A 20,814-nucleotide genomic window follows, 5' to 3' on the forward strand; every position below is an offset into this window, starting at 1 on the left:
CTAAAATGACCTGTGTAGATTCTATCAATGAACACTCCAGCAGCCTGAATAGAAGATACAGTTCTTGTTGTACTTCTGAAGCTTGCTTACGTTAATGGCATACAGAAGCTGCCACGATCAAATATCACATATATCACCTTTTCAGGAAATGTAAGTCAAGGAAAAGAATGCTGTCTACCTCAAATGTGTGGTTCAGTGAACAATACATAATTAATGGGACAGACCGAGAAAAAGTTAACCGCTCTTGGGGTGTTATAAATATGCGAAATGATACGGCATGTGCACTAGAGGGGACCCACACGCGGTTCTAAATGTCGCCATTTCCGATGATCCGCATTGAGAGACGGGCCGAGCCGCCACATGTCGAATAACCTTCACACGAACGTTACCAACGGAAAATGTCAGCGGACACATCTTGAAACGCTGAAGCTCTCGCCACTAAACCTGTTTATTGAACTAGACTGTAAGTGTTTTTATTTTCAGCTTGGTTCACTCCGCCTTCCACCTTGATTTACATCAGTCTCCTCTCAGTCTTATTCATCACGACAGCTAAAAATCAATAGTTTCCCTGCCAATGTCAACTACAGAGGTGCACACTGGATGTTGGGATTTCCAAACGGAAGAAAAACCTTCTCACTTTCTCCACTAGCGTTCAACCTTCACAGGTTGCCTCTGTCTCCAGGGCTACCCCAAATGTGCGGAAAGGGATTCTGCAAATTAATTTTCTTAAACAGAAAAGATTTCAGGACAAGACTAGCTTGGTAACCATTCTCCCATGCCAGCGTAGGGGTGTTTTACCGGCCCCAGTCCTACTATGAAGCATAGGGCTTAGCCTGACAGCCTATCTTTTCAGCCAGCCTTTCTGAATACTGTCCAGCAGTAATTCAAGCGGTTACCAGGCTAGGACAAGAATAAAAAGGTGTGAAAAAAACCGAAAAAGGAGGTGGAAAGTGTTCCATACATTCTCCTCCGAAATTCTAAAACGGAACACCCGACATTGGGGTGCTGACAGCCATTCCTAATATGATAGTTCTACACCTAATTCTGGTCTACTGTGGAAAATCCTTATGGAATGGTTAGTTCAGATTGGGTCTGGCATCTGACCTTTTGTGGTCTTCTCCACTCTATCTATCACTGTCACCGTTTATGTCTAGCTCTCCAAACGAGGGGGCATGCCTGTCCTGCTCTCTTTAAAACACATATGGGCAAAATTAAATAAACAGTTGAATGTGACAGTATGTCTTTGGCGAAGAGGTACAGAAGAATGTACTTCTAAGTCTGGGAGATTATACTATAGCTACTTGCACTGCTTCCCAAACAAAGTTGAGGGTGCAATGTCTATGACATGTAATACCGACACTATCCATTGGTTTAAAAAAAAAGGAAATCATGTATCATTCTGACATAATAAGTCAACTTGAAGACTGATGATAAAAAAATACTTGGCTGAAATACTACTTAAGCAACAGTTGACTACATTTTAAATGGTGATAGAAATAAAATGTATTATGTGCGTTTAGTATTTGCAACTAAGTACCCTATTGCCGATCATGTTTTCAATTTTCCTCATCTTCAGATTTTATTTTCACTTTCCTCCTCCCTCCCTTCCGTCCATCCTGACCTGTGGGTTCATTCGTCTATTCATTTCTTTGTTTGTTCGTTTGTTCAGACCCTTGTAGTGCCTAGTGCCACAAATACGTAGGGCAGTAAGTTTCCTTCTTATACTGCTTCAGTTGCAGGGTATATTTTTATACGGAGGGGTTACTAGCCCTTCCCTTTAACATGTTCGAGCTCAGCTGTGAGGCCGCTACCAGTCGAGCCTAAGGAGCCTCCCGACTTGTGGGTAGTCAGACCTAGCCTGGAGTCCAGCCTTCTTAGCTTTAGTCCGCCACCCAAGCTCCGCTCTTCTTGGCGAGGAGTGGAGCTTGGGTAGCACACTAGCTGGACTCCAGGCTAAGTCAGACCATACTTTTCATCAGACCAGACTCCCCAGAGCCCAGCACTGATTACTACAAGAGAGTGCACATTGTTGGGGCAGAGGTCCTGTTGCCTGGAGCCTTGTCCAAGTGCACAGCTGATTGGATTAGCACATGTTCAACTGGCTGGTGCATTACTGAACTGATTGATGGAATACAAAAGGCAGGAAATCCTCTACTTTGTGCTTGAATACATTTCAGAAATAGACCAATATGGATCATTTTGTGCTGTGCGAAAATCTAAAGGTAGATGATTGGTTTTAAAAAATGAATAATAAACTTGGTAAGAAAATGACATGTCCCTACAATCTTTTTTTAAGCTTTCAAAAATGAGTAGGCTTCCATTTTATTTTGTTATCAAGAAGCTGAATGATAAATTTATATAACTGGAATGGTAGCATATATGATGAATCATTCCTATGCTCTAGTTAGAGTATCCTTTTTCATAATAATGTTGAAAATCAAAGTTGTCAATTTATTATTCAAATTCTATATGTAAGGGGTTTTAGGAAAAAAATTCATTACTCATTCCAATAGTTGATACAATTACCTGTGTAGCAGGCTGTACAATATTCCTGGTCAGAACTTACACGGGTATATTCTGGCCAGGGGTGCACTCTAGTGTGCCATTGTCAGCAATCTTTTACCTTCACTGTGGTCCTCCCTACACTTTGACAATGTCTTGTTTTAAGTGTCAATATTTTGACACTTAGTGTCTTGTTTATACCAAACACATCTTGGGCTTGAAAGCGTCTGTGCAACGTGTGGTCGCTCTTGGAAAGTGGGAAGACTCTTTTCTTGGCTCTGCCGGTATATTTCTTATCTTTTCTAACCTGCGTGAATGGCTCTACAAACATGTAGGACATACCAGGGGATCAGTCCACACGGCCAAAGGTTGTGCTGTGTAAATAAGATTTTTTTCCTCTCCTCTTGAACAATGTTTAAACATTTAGCTTCCAATTTAGGGAATCAAAACTGTTTACTGAAGCCATAGATATTTCATTCACAAAACAATCTCGATTAGAACGTGGCATTTGAATGACAGATAGATAGTATTCTGCTTAATCTTTTTAGTGCAGTCATCAAAATGGGAGTAACATTCAGCAGTTTTTTCACATTCCTTTTGGCTTAGAGATCATCTTGTAATACCCTTAAGAACACTACTTGTATCCCCATATAAGATATCTGACCTTCTATTTCAATTGCTATCTTTTTCATTTCATACTACAGTGCAGTCCTTGACACATACCTATCACTAAGCAGTACTTACATAATGCAGTTCCAACGAATTTCAAACTCTTTAGTTTGACCTCCTTAAACATTATAAGAGATCTTTTGTTTAATTTTTAATTCCAGGGAGGTGTTACCTAGGGTCAGTGTCTTACATTGATGGACAGCACACCTGAGGCTGAACCTACCTGTACAAGCTAAAATGCACACTCAGCTTACAAGAAGCATCACTAAGGGCCCGAGGGTCAGTTTGTACAGAATGGTGGTATTCTTTGTTCAGTTTACAGTCAACACTACCTGTGTGGGGGACAACATGCTAATGTTTACATCACTCTGTACTATGCAGTCTTGCCTATGGACCTCGGATAGGACATTGAATCGAGGTCCCGTGTTTGAGGAGAGCCACACCTCGATCACATTAAAGAACTAGTGTCTACCTGTACCTAACCTGCACATGGATTTCTGTTTTGCTGTACTGATTTGCTACAACCTCTAGAATGCTTTGAAATGATCTTCTAATGTTTACCGTCTGTTTTAAAATCTCCCATTTCCGTCAAAGTGGCGCAGGTAATTTTACGTGTCACCTTTGCAGGTATGCAAATCATTCAGAGCTTCCAGCCATATGCATGCCACCGGTGCAGCCAAATCAGCGTAAGGTAATACGTCTACCTCCTGATGGAATGAGCATACCTAGAAGGGTTTTGTCCCTACCATACCGTGGGAGGTTTTAAGCCGTTGACAGTGACACATTGGGTTTATTACCCTTCTACCTGAGTAATCTATCTATCATCCTACTGTCAACCCCCCCCACAAAAGGCCTTACACATATTTAAGATGATAATTTCCATTCACCCGGGCTTAGAAATGAGCTTTCATCTTTTTTAGTAGCTTCGGGGTAGTGACTGTGAATGTCTGTGAAATTTTTAGTCTCAAAGGGAATCATTATCAAATATTTGAAAGTGTACATGTTATGAAAAATACATGGTTACCTGAGACAAACCTTTAATCAAGCTGGTACAATCAGCGTATTTGATCAAAGCTGATGTTACACACGGTGGCTTTGTAAGAAATTTTCTTTGATGTAAAGATGAAAAAGCTGGTGCTTCCCTTCTTTAATTGCCAAAAGTTTCCAATTAATTAGTTCAGTGTACATCAATAACTTTCATAATCTCCGCATATAATTCATTATAACTATGAATTGAATTAATCTACTACCAAGCAAATCTGGCATGCTCATAATCCTTTTCCTCTGCTTAATCTAACATTTCCCGTACCTCACCACCTTTCTTATATCAAACCTATTAATAGCATTATTCTTGTCAGACAGCTATGTTTTCTTACATGGAGAGCCAAATAGCAGTTACTAAAGCAACTGGATATGGTTTTGGAAACAGTCAGACATTTCAAGTAGCATCCACTCATTTTCGTCAGCGACACTGAGTAAGATTTGTCGATCAGCAGGTTTTTAACCATGAACTAAGAATTGATATGCAAACAAAGTGAAGACAATTTTAGACAGTCCAATTCAATGTTTCTTTTACCTGCAATGTTAGCAAGATATCCAATTTTGCTCCGAACATAAATGTTACACAAAAATGACACATATGTCACCTGGCCTGCATAATTCTACACGTGTAATGATAGTAATGATATATCGATAGAGACTTGGGTGACGTGTCACAAAACCGTGTGAGACATTAAAGTTTTGCATAGAAATGAAGGATGTATCTAATTTCGTCTCCTAACATATCATGCATATCAAATCAGTTCATCATGTCACAGGTGCCTGTAAACTAATTACGAAGTGGCTCGGAAGAACATTCTTGTGAACCTGGCAACTATGGTTTAAAAACATGTTAGATTTGGCAATGAAGAATTGTTCTAATCCCATTTTTGGTGCCAACACTACATTCACTGGACAACGTCACGTTTTCATTGGAAGGGTTGCCCAGACTTATTCACAACGCTATGTTAGGTATTATATTTTGAAACAGTAGACAATCCTGTATCATAGCAACCTGCATATGAGGGGAAATAGTCTGTTTTCATGGAGGTGGTGGTTTATGTTTCAGTTTACATAGACGGCAGTCTAAGGGATGTTGTTTTGTGAACTATCGTTCTACAAAATTTGTACAACCTTGAACTTAAAAGCTGGAAAGTTTCAAATGAACTGAAAAATGACTTTACATTGTGGTGACATCGTAGGAAGTGCAATTAAAAGAAATAATAGAATGTGAGCAAGACAACACTTTTACAGCATGTTCCATGTATGTTTTTGTACATCTTTTAACATTACGCAGCAATGTGGCTGCTGTCAACTGTAGTAGTCTTTTTAACATTTTTTTCCACCACACGTATTAAATAATTGAAATAACGAGTTTGCTTGGTGCTATGAGACCAATTCCTGGCACCAAACTACATGTGGACTGAAACAGCATCTCTTCTCCCTAAATCACAAACATCATGACTGAGACAGGCTCAACTCACTGAGAGAGAGGACTAACTGACACCATGATAAATCACATATAACATCATTTTTAAAAACAGTTTTAAAGAATAAAAGTATCATATCAAAAGGGGTTACCTTTCCCTGCATGATGAGACGTATGGTAAGGGTGACTGAGGGGGCTTCGCCCGGCACCTTATTTTCCGTAGTCATGGAGATGTCCATTTTACCAAAGAAGGTCAAAGGTCAAACGAAGAGGGATGAAAGTAGGAGATCAAGGAACCCTGCAGGGAAACATGGAGGGGAAAACATAACATTAATTTTCGAAATCACAACGCGGACATTATCGAAGTATTCATTCTGGATAATCAAAGTACAGTACTGTACACAACATGTACATTTAAACTAAGAAAAAACACTCAAAATGTTATAAAATCTTACTAATACTGAAATATGATTTTTACACGTATCTACAGTAAAACAAATACACGAGAAAGTCCCAGTAATAACCACCAATGCATGAAAGAACAGAGGACACATGTCAAAAACAGAAGAGCAGTGTCACAAACATCAAAGACTGTACTACCACGGCACCATCGCAACCAAAAATAGCCTTTGTCAAAACCGACAAAAACAAACGCGATCCAACTGTCTCCATCGTAAATCTATTCATCGAGAAGACATGTACACACGCTCTCGGCAAAGTCAATGCCATCGCCAAGCTTACCACCAAGGGGCAAGAAGAGCAGAGTCAATTGGCCAGCATCTGTGAATGAAGTGCACAGGGGATGAAGGTTACCTCCTGGGTGGGTCCTTCCTTAATGAGAAAAGTTGTGCTGCATTCACAACGACAATCTGCACCAAATATAGCACCTGTTGAAGGACAGATTTGTCATGTAGACCCAGGGTGGTAGCTGTCATACACAGGTCCCAAACAGTCTTGAGTTAGCCCTCTATGTACAACAAACAGAGACCCACGGCCAGCAGGCTACGACATGTCAACTGAAGGTGGGGCTGTGACAAACACTCACACAAGCTGGTCAAAAATAACCTGCTTTGGGAAATTCTAGGACAGATGCACCAAATTCATGGTGGTTCAAGTGACGACATGACACCCTCACCCTGACCCAGGCACAGCCAGAATCTGTGGTCAGAAATGTGACACTACTTTTACCGGACACATGTAAGAGAAGTTGACTATGACACTACTACCTTTTTTCTAAAATTCCGAGAGCAAAAATGATACAGCAAAGTATTGTCTTCTCTGTGTCACTATATACTATACAATGTATCTAACCAAGCAACGACTTTGTTTCTTGGTATTCGCAGCAGTATAGACTATATATACACACGGGAACATATACAGGGAACGCCCTAAATTCCAGAGAATCCTGCAGTAATGTTTTGAATGATACAGTCGACACATGCAGGGATGGGTCTGTGTAGTTCAAGTGAGCCCGACGAACCTGTCTCAGTCCCTCAGCGAGTCGCCCGCTGCCATAGCGCTCCGACCTATTAATTTTTGCAAATACGGCGCCGTCCTTCTAAAATTGAACGACTCGCTACCTAATCCCATGAGAGGAGGGACCCCACCTCAGGGGTGAAGTGAGGAAATTAAATAAATGTGCATTAGCGGCCTTACTGGAACAGAGGAATGGAATCGTTAATGAAATAGGGCCAATTTGCACTGCCGAGATATTGATATATGGCATCCCATCACCCAGGAACAAATTGAGGTCGCAGCGAAAGCAAGGCCCCCGCCATACGGAGATTGATTCAATTTCTATCGCTTTAATTTTATACATGAAATATGCTAAGACAAGCGCACACAAAAAGGCACTTAGCGAAAATGAGTTAATTTGTAAGGGCGTACAAACGATCTATGAGTTGATGTCCCCGAGGGGTGCCAGTCCCTACCCTGCCCACCTGTTACAAGTACATGTATGCGGAATGCAGCGGAATATACACGCTCATTCTAACCGATATCAAACACACCGTAATCCGGTTATCCTTGGATATGACACGCCCTTCCGACAACTCGAGTATTTCCTGTTTTAATTATACACAATATTGTACAGTCTTACACGGGTATGAATTAGTCAAGGTCGTCATAAACACGTTGGATGCCACCTGTGCGCGTGAGGTAAATGTGGGATATGAACAGCTGGATCATGTAGACTTGATACGCAACAAATTAAAACATTTCCTGCAATTACTGCCATGCTGAGTGACATGTTACAGATATTATTGTTTACGACTTTTGGGCAATATCTTTTTCTTGATTAAAATATGACTCTGCAGTGTAAAATCTAAATGGTTAAGGAGTAGCATTTGCACAGATTTAGAAATATCACATTTAATCTTGCATTTTCAATATCTGATCATTTATTTTCAGACTTTTGGGCAATAAATTTTCCTGACTAGGTATGATTCTGCATCGTAAAATCTAGAAGATAACGGAGTAGCATTTGCAAAGATTTTCAAATATTACATGCTATGTCCCATATCTCAGTACATGTATTTGATTACAATATACCAGATGGAGGAAGGGTATTCAGGTATTCATAGCTCCTATTTTTTCCAAACGAGCTAATCTTACTGATTATCATACTTTTTACTGCCGTAGATATCCGTGGCACCTAGAGGTATTTTCCAATGGTGGCACATCACAACTTATCAGGTAACAGATGTCAGTATGAATTGTTGTATGAAACAAGCTAATCTTACTGATTATCATACGTTTTACTGCCGTAGATATCCATGGCACCTACATGTAGAGGTATTTTCCAATGGTCGCACATGACAACTGATCTGGTGACAGATGTTAGTATGAATTGTTCGTTCCTCTTCTGTAATGCTCTTTTCTCTGTTCTTCTCTACCAGATGTGACTGACACCAGCTGTTTACCTAAGTGCCAGCTGGTAGGAGAAGAAACAAGACTACTCCAGAAAAACGAAAAATTTCTTTTTCACATAACGTAATACCTGTGCCTACGGCCACACCATTTCAATTTGTTGGTTAAGAGAATTGAAAGAAAATACTTGATTGGAAAATCAACATGAAAACAGAATCTCAGAGGAAAGTTTATACTTTGGTGCACACAGTTTCGGGGAGTGAACAGGGTCAGGTGCAAGTTTTCACCCTAGCCTTCTGTTTTAATGATGTCCTCGTGCTAGGTCTATAAAAAAAAATCTGTTAACCAAGAAATTAAATTGGTGTGGCCTAATGCCTGTGTCTATGGGGGAAAATCAGGACAGTCGTCTTGAGTAAGTGGTCGTTAAACCAAGTTTGATTGAAAGATAGGACTTTCCTTCATGACCTAGATGAAAAGCGATCTACAGGCCTGTTCGAGTTATTCTTGATCAAGATATTTCAGTTATCCATGATTGCATAAAGGCACAAGCAAAATAAACAGGTTTATACTAATGTTGTTTGAAGTATTAAACAAATTACTTGAGGAACAGAGCTAGGCCTTGCAATAGCAACACCTTAAATGGTAGTTAGAAATGTATTCCACTCAAATGATCCATTCCAAGAATAAAGAGTTTTTCTTCTCTATGCTTCGGTACATAGCCCCATCAGCCCACAGAACTAGAGCAGCCAGAATGTGGAGTATTTAGGTGACACAGATCTTCCTCCCAGGAGCTATGCCCCCCTCCAGACTCACATGAGGGTCTACATGGGGGATCCTGGAAATGCTTAACAGCATATCTAGGAGGGCAGGCAACGCTTACAATAAATTCAGGAGGAATATCATGAATGGTAAAATGACTTGTCATTGCAAAAGGTTTTGGCATCATTTCGTTTGATTGTTCTATTGTGTACATGGGGTGCCTAGCAAAACTATTCTGTGCATGTTGATATAACCAGACGCTCCGTTGTCACTTTTTGGCAATTGGGTGTTCAACTTTGCAATACGAATAATTTGTCAATATCGATGAATTCCGGACAACAACATGCTACGTAGAATTAAAGGGACCAACTACACTTTACCAATAATTTACAGACAATGCTTAAAGTTGACATGAAACGTGGCGAAACGCCTCACAAATAGAGGCATGGAGACTCTCGCAGCTCTGGTCTACCCAGTAGCAGCACTCCTCTTGACAGCTGGCATGTTGGGCACATGTTGTGGTCTTCCCAGTGGGCTCTCTAACCTTCCACTGACCATAATACAGAACACATTCTCCATCCATCACCACAGTCTGGAGTCTGCTGCAACTATTCCATTAAACAGTGTCTAGAGTCTGGAAGGTCAAGCTCCGCAGACGGAGAGAACGTGGAAGTGATTTTCCTGCAGTTTCTGTTCCAGTATCTCTTAGCCAAACTCAATGCCTGGAGACATTCTAAGGATACAACATGGTAAATGTAGTGTATAGTCATACCATGGGCAACAGGTGCATTTGACATTTCCAACTTTTCACAAAGCCCATGAGAGAACCCTGTCTCTTTCCATCAAATCACATCTGTAGGTATCTTATATTGTACCTTTCCAGACATCCCTTCAAATAACTACAGAAAAAGAGCCCTTGATACATGAAATACCGAAATTTTGCAACTCTAAAATCAATTTCAAACAAATATTCAGATACCAGCCATAAATCATTTATGTATTGCACAGGTGGTAAAAAAACATTGTTAAACCTTTTCCCATTTTTATTACCGTATTCTTTTGATACCCTCTCCATTCTATTGAGAAAAAAAACTATCAGTATTGCCCCCTAGGCCTTGAAACTAGATGTAAGAGCCCTTAGATCTGTAAATGTGCATCAGTGCTATTGTGCGCACTTTAATGCACTACTCATGGCCAGAGAGTTGATTTTCCGAATCTCTTACACACTTTACTATTACGAGGTGCAGAATTGCCCTATTCATATTCCAGCTGTAACCTTGCATGTTATGAGGACTCTTATTCCGTAGATGGAACAGACGACCTTTTCTAATAGCCCCTGGCGCCAGGAGAAGCTGAGAGGTCTTCCAATTCTTTACTTGTCTGTCCCCGTAACTCTCCATGTTTTATGTGGTCACTGAACCTGTAAAAGGATGGATGGCTTGCACATGGACTTGAATGTAAAGGACCTGCAACTGAGTTGCTCGCCTGTTGTCAAGGTTGTTGTCAAGGTTGTTGATTCACCAATCAAGCAACTGACCATGGTAAGCTATCCCTTGTGCCAACTTGCATACTGAATTTTTGCATAGATCATCCATTCCCTTGTCTAAAAGAGGGTCTGCATGCTCTTTTCCGTAAGGCATAGGCAGCCTACTTTTATTTCTCGTAATTTGTAGGGAAAGACATCTTTCTCACATAATTCGTAACCAAATTTTGCGTAGTCGCCTTCATTCAGCATAAAGCATTGTCGTGACTCCCCCATGCAGACCCTCCTGAAAGCGTTTACGTCTCTGTATTTGACTGTCCAAAGACAGAGGACTAGGCCCTTTGCGGTCAGAAGGAAAACTATGGGAGCTAACTAAAGGCAGCTCATGTTGAACAGAACAAAGTGGAGAGACTTGAAGAAAGACTGAATGCAGCTGCAGGGTGTTCAGACCACTGCAGCAGCAAAACACAGTGGATGATGATGATGATGATTTGACTATCCAATATCGCGGGTCTGCTTCTAAAGTAAGAAGCGCCTTTTGATGGTGAAATACTGTGAGCAAATAGCACACATAAATACTGTCGAGTCCCCATATGACATATAAATACTAATATCAGGGTGAAGTAATGAAAGAAAAGCTAACAGTAAAATTGTGACATGAAAATAGAATCTTTACAATTTTAACTATGTTCCATCACAATTCCCTTCAGACCTATAAGAATTTATCTTCCTGTAGACACTAATTAATGACAAGCCATCCATGTCTATTGGAAATACAGTACATAAAATTTCTCAATGCATCATTAGAGTTTACTGCATATGTAACATCCCTTTATTATAGAAACAATCTGTTATCAAGTTACGAATGTTAGAATAAACTCAGAGCTACCAGTAAGCCTTTTGAAACAATAATGAAGATAGGATCAGTAAATTCCCACTTTTGAAAATAAACAGAACAATTAGAATTGAATAAACAAATCTCTCGCTTTCATTTGTTGACAGACAGCATCCTCCCTTTACTATCTGACAAGGCAATTGATGAGCGGTTATCATAAAATCCGCTGGCCTATATACCCAGTTTAACACCCTAAATACCAGACCATTCCGGTTCCAGGAATGTTATGATTTCTCTCCAGCCATGTTCGTACGTGCTACATACCAAATATGGGAAATGTCTTGCTCAAGATATGGTTTATAAGCAATATATATAAACCACGACAGCCTTGTTGATATAACAAAATGATGCTCTCTTTCCTGTTTTAAGGAATATGGAAGGTTGACTTTGGTAAACAAGGATGACCTTTGGTTCAATACCTTTATACAGCTTACCTAAACCAAGAAGTTACTAGTCTAGCACTTCCCTGTGCAAAATTACAAAATAAAAAAATGACCATTAGTGACATAACTGGTTATCTTACACAAAAATAACACACCAAGCATGCAAATCAAAATGTGCACTATCAATTCTACCGTACTCAAAGACAAGAGCATGATCTAATATTTCCCTGGTGGTTGCTAAAACTGCTATCATGAAGCATTTTTGGGTGGTACCGTAATATTGTCCGAGCAATTTTCAAAACCCTCTCGGTGAGGCCACCATCTTTCTACATCAGGTGCCTACGATATGCTGACAGGTTTCCTGACACTTCCATCACTCACTCCACAGAGAAGCACAGCCTCTGCCAGACCACCAGATAACAGTAAACAGGTTAGGAACACTGTCTCCTCTACATGTACACATAGTACCAGGGTGTTAATGTGTAAAAGATGAAAGATTACCTGGGACCTTTTTATCAGGGTATCTGCCATACATGTAGCTATCAGCACATGGTCAACCCAGCCGCAGACAAATATTAGGTCACTGCATGGCTGGGGCAAACTATTTACTCTCAAGGGGGGAGGGTCAAAAACACATTTTGCTTATTTTTCTCCGTTTGTCAATCCCCTTGTGAATCAAATACCAGTTCAAGACATTGACAAATACTACTGAAGCAAAACTATTGAAGACAATTCTTTTAAAATGTTCTCATGATAGAAAAGAGTTCCAATCTCCAAGTGACCTACATTTGTTTGACCAACCAGACAGAGCAGGTCTAAAATTAGGTGGTCAGTAGTCCCTCCCTTGTCTGTCCACCTGTCGCCTGCACTGACCCATCCATCACAGCTGCCTGACCACTCAATCTGCTGACCACCATAACAAGGAATAAAATATCAAGGGATTTATAATACACAATGAGAAATACTAAGTACTGCCCATATGGTCTGGTCACTCTTGGCTACTGGATGAGAGTCTTTGTTTTGTTTGTTTGTTTATTTATTTATCCAGGAATACAGTATCGCCTGGCGGCGTTTTTCAACGAATCCTGGGGGGTTCAACCCCTTACATAATAATACATAGCAACAATAAAAGTTCAAATAATAACAAATAATACAGGAATTAACTTAAAAATATAACTAATTCAACAAACAGAAACCCTGAGTTAGATAATAAGTGAAATAACGATAACGTAATAGATTAGAAATATTTAGCCAAAACATAATGATGAAGAATCAAAACAATGACCCAAACTCAAATATAAATAAACAAGAAGTGAATTTGCATATCAATGGTAAATCATAAGAAAACTCATGTCAAAAATTATGGGTCACTACAAACGTCAAACATAACATAGAGAAAAGAAAAGTCGACTAGAAAGGAGTTTGTATACATATGTCAATGTTTAGCAGGGAGGCAGTGGACATCATATAGCTGTTTGAAAAGTGGAAGTGATCTGGCTGATTTAAGATGTTGTGGTAGTGTATTCCAAAGTGCAGCCCCCGAGGACGAGAAGGCTCGTCTTCTGTATTCCAAATGTGTCATTGGCAACTGAAGGCCGCCTTGTGCCCTTAGGCGGGTGTTATGGGTGTGTACATGGGATAATTGGGTGAACATTGCAGTGATGTAGGAAGGAGTCAGACCGTTAAGGGCCTTGTAGACAAGTGTAGCTTTACTTTTCTTATGAATTTCAGCTACTGGGAGCCATCCTAGTGTGTTGAGAAGGGTTGATGTGGGAGTGTACCGGTCACAGCCAAGAATTACCCGACCTGCTCTTTTCTGCAGCTTTTCAAGCTTATCAAGGTATCCCTTCCCTCCCTGGTCCCAGACCGTGCTACAATAGTTTATGTGGGGTATGAATAACGTTGTATACATTAACCGAAGAGCCTGACTGCTGACATATGGCTTAACGTACTTGATGATGCCAATTACCTGAGCGAGTTTCTTGAAAATGTGTTCGAAGTGATAGCTCCACTTAAGTACGTTGTCAATGGTAACCCCCAGGTATTTGAAAGCATTTACTTGTTCCAGTCTGGCCCCGTCTAGTGTAATATTAAGCTTTATATTGGCCACATTCATTCCATGTGTACCTATGAGCATTGTTTTGCACTTTGTAGGGTTCAAAGAAAGTTTGTTAGCAGCAAACCAATGGGAAAGCCGGGTTGAATCACTTTGGAGTGTTTTCTCCAGTGTGTGAAAGCTTCGCGCCGCAATATATAAAATAGTATCATCGGCGTACATGGAAACTTTGCACGACTGGATGCAATTTGGTAGATCGTTTATATAAACGATAAACAGTAGTGGACCCAAAATGGATCCCTGCGGTACACCACAGGTGACACAAGTTGAGGAGGATAAAGCTGAGCTTACACCCGTGCATTGCTGCCTACCAGTCAAGTAAGACTTAAACCAGCCACAAGCTGAGTCTTCCACGCCATAGCATTTCAGTTTTAGCAGTAGTATGTCGTGATCTAGCGTGTCAAACGCTCTTGACAGATCACAGAAAACTACACCAGTTAGCTCTTTCTTTTCTATGGATTGAGTCCAGTCTTCCACCACAGAGTGTAACGCTGTCTCACATGAGTGTAGTTTTCTAAAGCCAGACTGACAGGATGTTAGCAGTCCGTGATGGCTCAAGTATGTGTACAGTTGGTTGTGAACTACTCTCTCAAGGATCTTTGATACCCCCGACAGAAGGGACACAGGACGGTAGTTATTCGGATTTGTTTTGTCCCCCTTTTTGTGTATCGGCGTGATTTTGGATTGTTTCCACTTTTGTGGAAACTTTCCGGTACTCAGTGAAAAGTTGAACAGTTTAGTGAGAGGAGGACCGAGGATACGTGCACCAACTTTCAAGAGCCTATTGTCGATGGTATCTAGCCCAGTTGCTTTATCAGCTTTGAGGCTGGACAGTAGACTTATGACAGACTCCTCAGTGACGGGAGTAAAAGAGAAAATACTGTCAGCGTTGTTGACAAACTGAAAAGGGCTAAAGTGGGGAACAGTGTTTGAGATTGACTTATACAAGTCATCTATCACTTTGTGGAAAAACTTATTCAAGTATTCCGCTATTCCCAACTTGTCAGTAATGTTCTGATCTTCGTGCTGAATACAGTTGATGGTATTCGGTGTTTTACTTGGGAGCAAGTTACGGATGGCTTTCCACATACCAGACTGTCCCTCTTCAGACCCTTGTATAACTGACTGAGACGCATGCTCTTTTTTGGCTTTACGACACAGGTAATTTACCTTGTTCTTTATGCACTTGTATTCTAACACATTAACACTTTAGCTGACCACTCAACCCGCTGACCACCATAACAAGGAATGAAATATCAAGGGATTTATAATACACAATGGGAAGTGCTGCCCATATGGTTTGGTCACTCTTGGCTACTGGATGAGAGTCTTTAGCTGACCACTCAACCCGCTGACCACCATAACAAGGAATGAAATATCAAGGGATTTATAATACACAATAGGAAGCACTGCCCATATGGTTTGGTCACTCTTGGCTACTGGATGGGAGTCTTCAGTCTTAAATATGTTTGTAGGATCTCTGTACATACCGAGAACACAATAAAAGAAGAACTTAACTGCACAACAATTGTATCAGTCTGCTGACCACTCAATCTGCTGACCACCATAACAAGGAATGAAACATCAAGGGATTTATAATACACAATCGTACTGCCCATATGGTTTGGTCACTCTTGGCTACTGGATGAGAGTCTTAAGCTGACCACTCAATCCCCAGACCACCAAAACAAGAAATGTCTGCTCTTCGAACTGTCTATTGGAACTATGAAAACAAACTGCTCCCCTTTGTCAAAATAGAACAGTCCTTCATACCAAAGACCAAAACGACAGTGCTACACAGCTTCCCCAACTCAATTCTTACCGGTCCGAGGCATGATTCCAAACGCTCCGAGGCATGATTCCAACCGGTCCGAGGCATTTCCAACCGGTCCGAGATACATTTCCTTACGTGCCGCGGTAGAATTCTAACCGCTCTGCGATACATTTCCTTACGTGCTGCGGTAGAATTCCAACCACTCCGCGCCCGTGAGAATTTCCTGCCCTACGCGCTGCCCTGCGTTCCTCGGCAGAATTTTCTGCCCTACGCGCTGCCCTGCGTTCCTCGACAGCGGCACAGTCCCCTGTCCCCCACGCTAATACAGTGGACGATCCCAGGTGGGTCAAGGGTCACTCGTGTTGTGAATGTGAACAGCCAGTCAGGTCGTGTTTTTCAGTGCTTCGTTCTGACTATCACCGTCTCTAAAAATACGTGCGTACAAACTAAAAGGAAGCCCTGATTGTCAATATCAACTACAATATCAACTACAATCGACGGACAATTGGCGTTAGATATTCCTTTTTGCCCCTCCCGTGTCAGTAGATCGACTGAAAGGATGATATAGTGGGCGTTGACCCCTCTAGAAATCTGCCTGTCGTGGACTCAACATTGCTACCAGCACACACACACGTTCACCACAAAACAATGTTGTGTAATATGCACATTAGATATTGGCCATAAAATTCATTGACAGAAACATACGGTCGATAATACAAAAGATATTCTTGTTCAGTCACGGAAAAATCCTGTTATAGCCCCAGCCATGAAAGAAATCGAATGTTATAGAAATGCTATCTGTTACTTATTAGTCTGTGTTGTCCATGTATGAACTTTCATCAAATAACTCGACCATGCGATATGCTGAAAGGACTAAAAAAAACCGTGGCCAACTTGAACTTTTGCCACCGTAGGATTGTCCTGCGAGACAGGTCCGTTTATTTCAGGTTAAGAATCTGAAATAACACAGAAACAAAATGCAAGCTATAGTATAACGTTATATAAAAGGAGAGCTAGCTGAGGAAGAGAAGGATGCGTACCGATCCCGTCAAGTACACCGCCAACTCATATGATATATATACTATAGTCTGTAGCACTGACAGTGTCAGGTTTGAGGTCTCTTGAACTTTAATATCATAATTTAAACAGAGCCAAGCCGGTTTTATTGCTGTCACGGTTGTTGCAACAACAGCAAATATGCCTATGACACACGGCGACGAAAGTTTATATTTTCGCAGTTCACATTCGACACGCGTGACCCTTGACCCATCTGGGACCGTCCACTGTATTAGCGTGGGGGACAGGGGACTGTGCCGCTCTCGAGGAACGCAGGGCAGCGCGTAGGGTAGAAAATTCTGCCGAGGAACGCAGGGCAGCGCGTAGGGCAGGAAATTCTCACGGGCGCGGAGTGGTTGGAATTCTACCGCAGCACGTAAGGAAATGTATCGTAGAGCGGTTAGAATTCTACCGCGGCACGTAAGGAAATGTATCTCGGACCGGTTGGAAATGCCTCGGACCGGTTGGAATCATCCCTCGGAGCGTTTGGAATCATGCCTCGGACCGGTAAGAATTGAGTTGGGGAAGCTGTGTAGCACTGTCGTTTTGGTCTTTGGTACCTTCAGCACCAGTAAACCTTATTTTTGTCTGTCAGCTTGAAACAAGGGTGAGGCTTCCGGCATCAATAAAAATTTGATCAACCATGACAACATCAAACGCAGCTAGAGAATTATTTCTTCTCATTCTCATTTAGTCGAAGCTAATACAATGAAAACATTTCTCCCTGTGACCATGAGATCATGATGTTTTCCATGCATCTTTCAGAAGTCTAACGTTGTCCTGGCAACAACAGAGCAGGCTCCCAACCATATTCTAATTTGGCAAGAAACATCAAAAACAGTTTCTGTTTGAAACATTATAGCGTGAGCTTGTAACCAAGAACCCAGAGGGTGTCAGCACTTTGAAATTCAATTCCAGCTGGATGTAATGGAAAACAGTATGGTTTCTATGCTGTTTTGCAATAGTAAGCAGTTCTGTTTCTGAATCAAGGGGTCTGGGGTTCAAGTCCCCTCCCACATATTGGAATACTAGACCCCTATGACTGAGTATGAGCATGCTTCTGTACAATCCAAGGGTAAACCCTATAACTCGGGTTAGAGGTTGGAAGAGTGAAATATATGAACACTGACCGTAAAAGAAAATTACGGTAATTTATTGGTTGCTAGCTCTAAACATTAAAGATGCGTAATGCGTACTCTTTTCTCCATGACCAGAACATTTTTCAGAACCTTGTAGACCTTGGAGCAAGAGACCATTGGCAACATCCCTACATTTTCGTCATGGACACGTCCATACTACAAATCTCTACTAGTAACTATGTGAACAGGGTTAAGATTCGACAGCTTGTGAGGAACATTGCAGCAAAAACACTTAAAATGTAGCACATGTACGCAACAGCCTCTGAGCACTTCTAGAGCCAGTCCTGTACCAAACCTTCATCAAGGATGCTTGAAGGCACTCTCAGACAGGTGGCAACAACAGTCTATTAATAACTACATGTAAATGGTGCCATCTACCACCACACAATCAGGCAATGTAACACAGACACTCACGACTGAAGGCTTGAGGATTCAGGAAACTGCGAAACCTGTTATTCTAAAGCTGATCTAACAATATGTCACATGCTACATGGACTAATTTCTTTAATTAACTGCCAAACAATTACAAAAATAGACATTTCTTCCAGAATTTTGGCTTCTTGGCTATAATGAATATAAATGTATGTTAGATATCAACTAGGAATGGCAATACTAAAAACACTGCCATGTTGCCGCTGAAATAGGCCATATTCTAGATAACAGACAGACATCACGCCTCTGCAAGTCATCAGAACCTGGTAGCCATCAGAAAATTGTGCGTAGTTGTTTAAAAAAATAATAAAATAAACATCTGACGGGGTCTGCAATGTAGGCTAAGTTTATGTCAGGCAGTGTCTATGCTAGCATAGAATATTCACGGAAGCTTCCCTATAAAACTCTATATACATTTCTCCAGGACATTCCGAACCAATAACACTACAGCAATCTGTACAACCACAAAGGAACAATACTTGCCCAAAGCTTGTCCGGTAAAAACGTCTAGTCGATACAGGTTTGCGGAAAGCAAAGAAGCTCTTCAGTTCACCACAAATAACAGCAATTTAACCATCGGCATAAACAATTTGTCAAAAACAGCACACACCGTGTACTTTTAGCATTCGCGGCACGTCACCAAGTGCTTGTCGACGGACTGGAACAATTACAAGACCCGGATTCTTCGCTACCCTGGCATTAACGGGGAGGCCTGCTTAACAACCATCCAGCAGCCAGCAGAGCAGTGGTAAATGGGGGAGTTCCAGTTCCAATTTTACACTGTTGGCACTCTGAAATTAAATCAGTCGTGTAACATTACAAGTACATCACCACGGTAACTGTGGACATTTTCAAAAGGCTAAGATTAACACGGATTTCTGAGATTTGTGGATGGGTGTAAGGAAAAGCTTTCCGAAGACAATAGTGAAGATAGAATTTCCTCCGGAGCTTTACAGGTGGTTCATTAGAATACTCTACTTGAGCATTGTGCAATCCTTTAAGTATGGATTTGTTGACATAAGGAGCCTTAATTTCTGCACATAGATAACGGGTGATAAGCTACAGTACCATTCAGAAAGCTGTAAGTAAACATAAGTGTTTATCAAGTGATTTACCAACTTGTTTAAACTATTTATCAATTATCTGTTTATAGATATCAACTAGTCAGTCATACGTATATTGTTAGAGTTTTATGGAAAGAAATATACCATGGAAAAAAACATCAGTATTGCATGGACAAAATCTATCTTGAAGAAAAAAGAAGAAGAAAAGGCACCAATATAGAGAAGTTTTCCTTCTGCACATAGACATATAACTTATATTACGGGCCCATACTTGTACAGGTATATAACATATATGTCTGGCATATCTGTCGACAGAAACTCGGAGTCTCTCTCTCTATTAGTCTCTCTATATACAAGAAAGACGTTTGACAAACAGACAACAAAAACAAGTTTTTGTAACATTACAACATCCAAGTTTGTCCCACATGTTGCCAATACAACAAGTGCCTTACTACCAGCCTCGCCTGTATCTTTTGACACTAGTGCACTAGGCCAGCTGTTGCATTATTTTAATGGGCTCTTTGCAAAACACTCTCACTGTAGGGCCACACACCACCATCAGAAACACTTCTTTTGTCCGCATGTTTGGGCGGTGTGTTCACCTGGCTGCTCCACTTGACTCATGTCATGGTTGTAGCCCTTAAACTCCCTTTAACCTTAAATATCTGCATACTTCAGGGGAGGGGCTATCTTTTAAAGGTTCTCAGTGTATAGCCAAACCCCCAAACTCTAAAATATCCATCGTGTGGTATATTTCAAAGATTGGGGGTCTGGCATCCAGGCTACTCAGTGTAGGATTTTGGTGCCAAAATTGAAAATATTCTTGACAGCGAAATCCTCATTTCATTCAACATTTTACAGGTATATTTTAAGACCTTTGCAAATTATAATTGGCAAAATAACAGTTTCTCAAGCAACTGGATAGACTTGTAACAAATCTATCCAGTTGCTTGAGTTACTGTAATCTTGCGTATGTTTACATGGTACAACCTGAATGTCTTAACTTTGTTGACTTTGCTTTACTATTTCACATTTCCTGCATTGACAAGCAATACAAAAAAACAGCCTACACCAAGGTCCCCTCATTTTTGGGTTCAAGCAATGCTAGTTGAGGTTGGTAGCCTTTGGGTGCTTTACTCCAACAAAGGGGTATTGCCCAGTACCCGATACCAAGACCAAGATGGATGTAAACAAACTAGCGGCTTTG

The 20,814-nt window shown here is 40.9% G+C and overlaps 1 protein-coding gene across 9 annotated transcripts in view; it reads right to left on the bottom strand.

Moving 5' to 3' along the window:
- Positions 1–20,814, bottom strand: part of LOC136446545 (poly(rC)-binding protein 3-like) — a 78,519-nt gene that overhangs the window by 18,910 nt on the left and 38,795 nt on the right. For 7 of the 9 annotated variants that reach the window (XM_066444960.1, XM_066444958.1, XM_066444959.1 and 4 more), the window contains exon 2: positions 5,791–5,936. In XM_066444960.1, the coding sequence (XP_066301057.1) occupies positions 5,791–5,877 (87 nt within the window). In that variant the 5' untranslated portion in view covers positions 5,878–5,936. Of the gene's footprint in view, positions 1–5,790; positions 5,937–6,451; positions 6,749–19,026; positions 19,151–20,814 lie in introns of those variants that run through there. The other 2 variants (XM_066444957.1, XM_066444955.1) reach the window with 2 other exon arrangements.

The sequence above is a fragment of the Branchiostoma lanceolatum genome, chromosome 12 (assembly GCF_035083965.1).
Source record: "Branchiostoma lanceolatum isolate klBraLanc5 chromosome 12, klBraLanc5.hap2, whole genome shotgun sequence".
Lineage (NCBI taxonomy): Eukaryota > Metazoa > Chordata > Leptocardii > Amphioxiformes > Branchiostomatidae > Branchiostoma > Branchiostoma lanceolatum.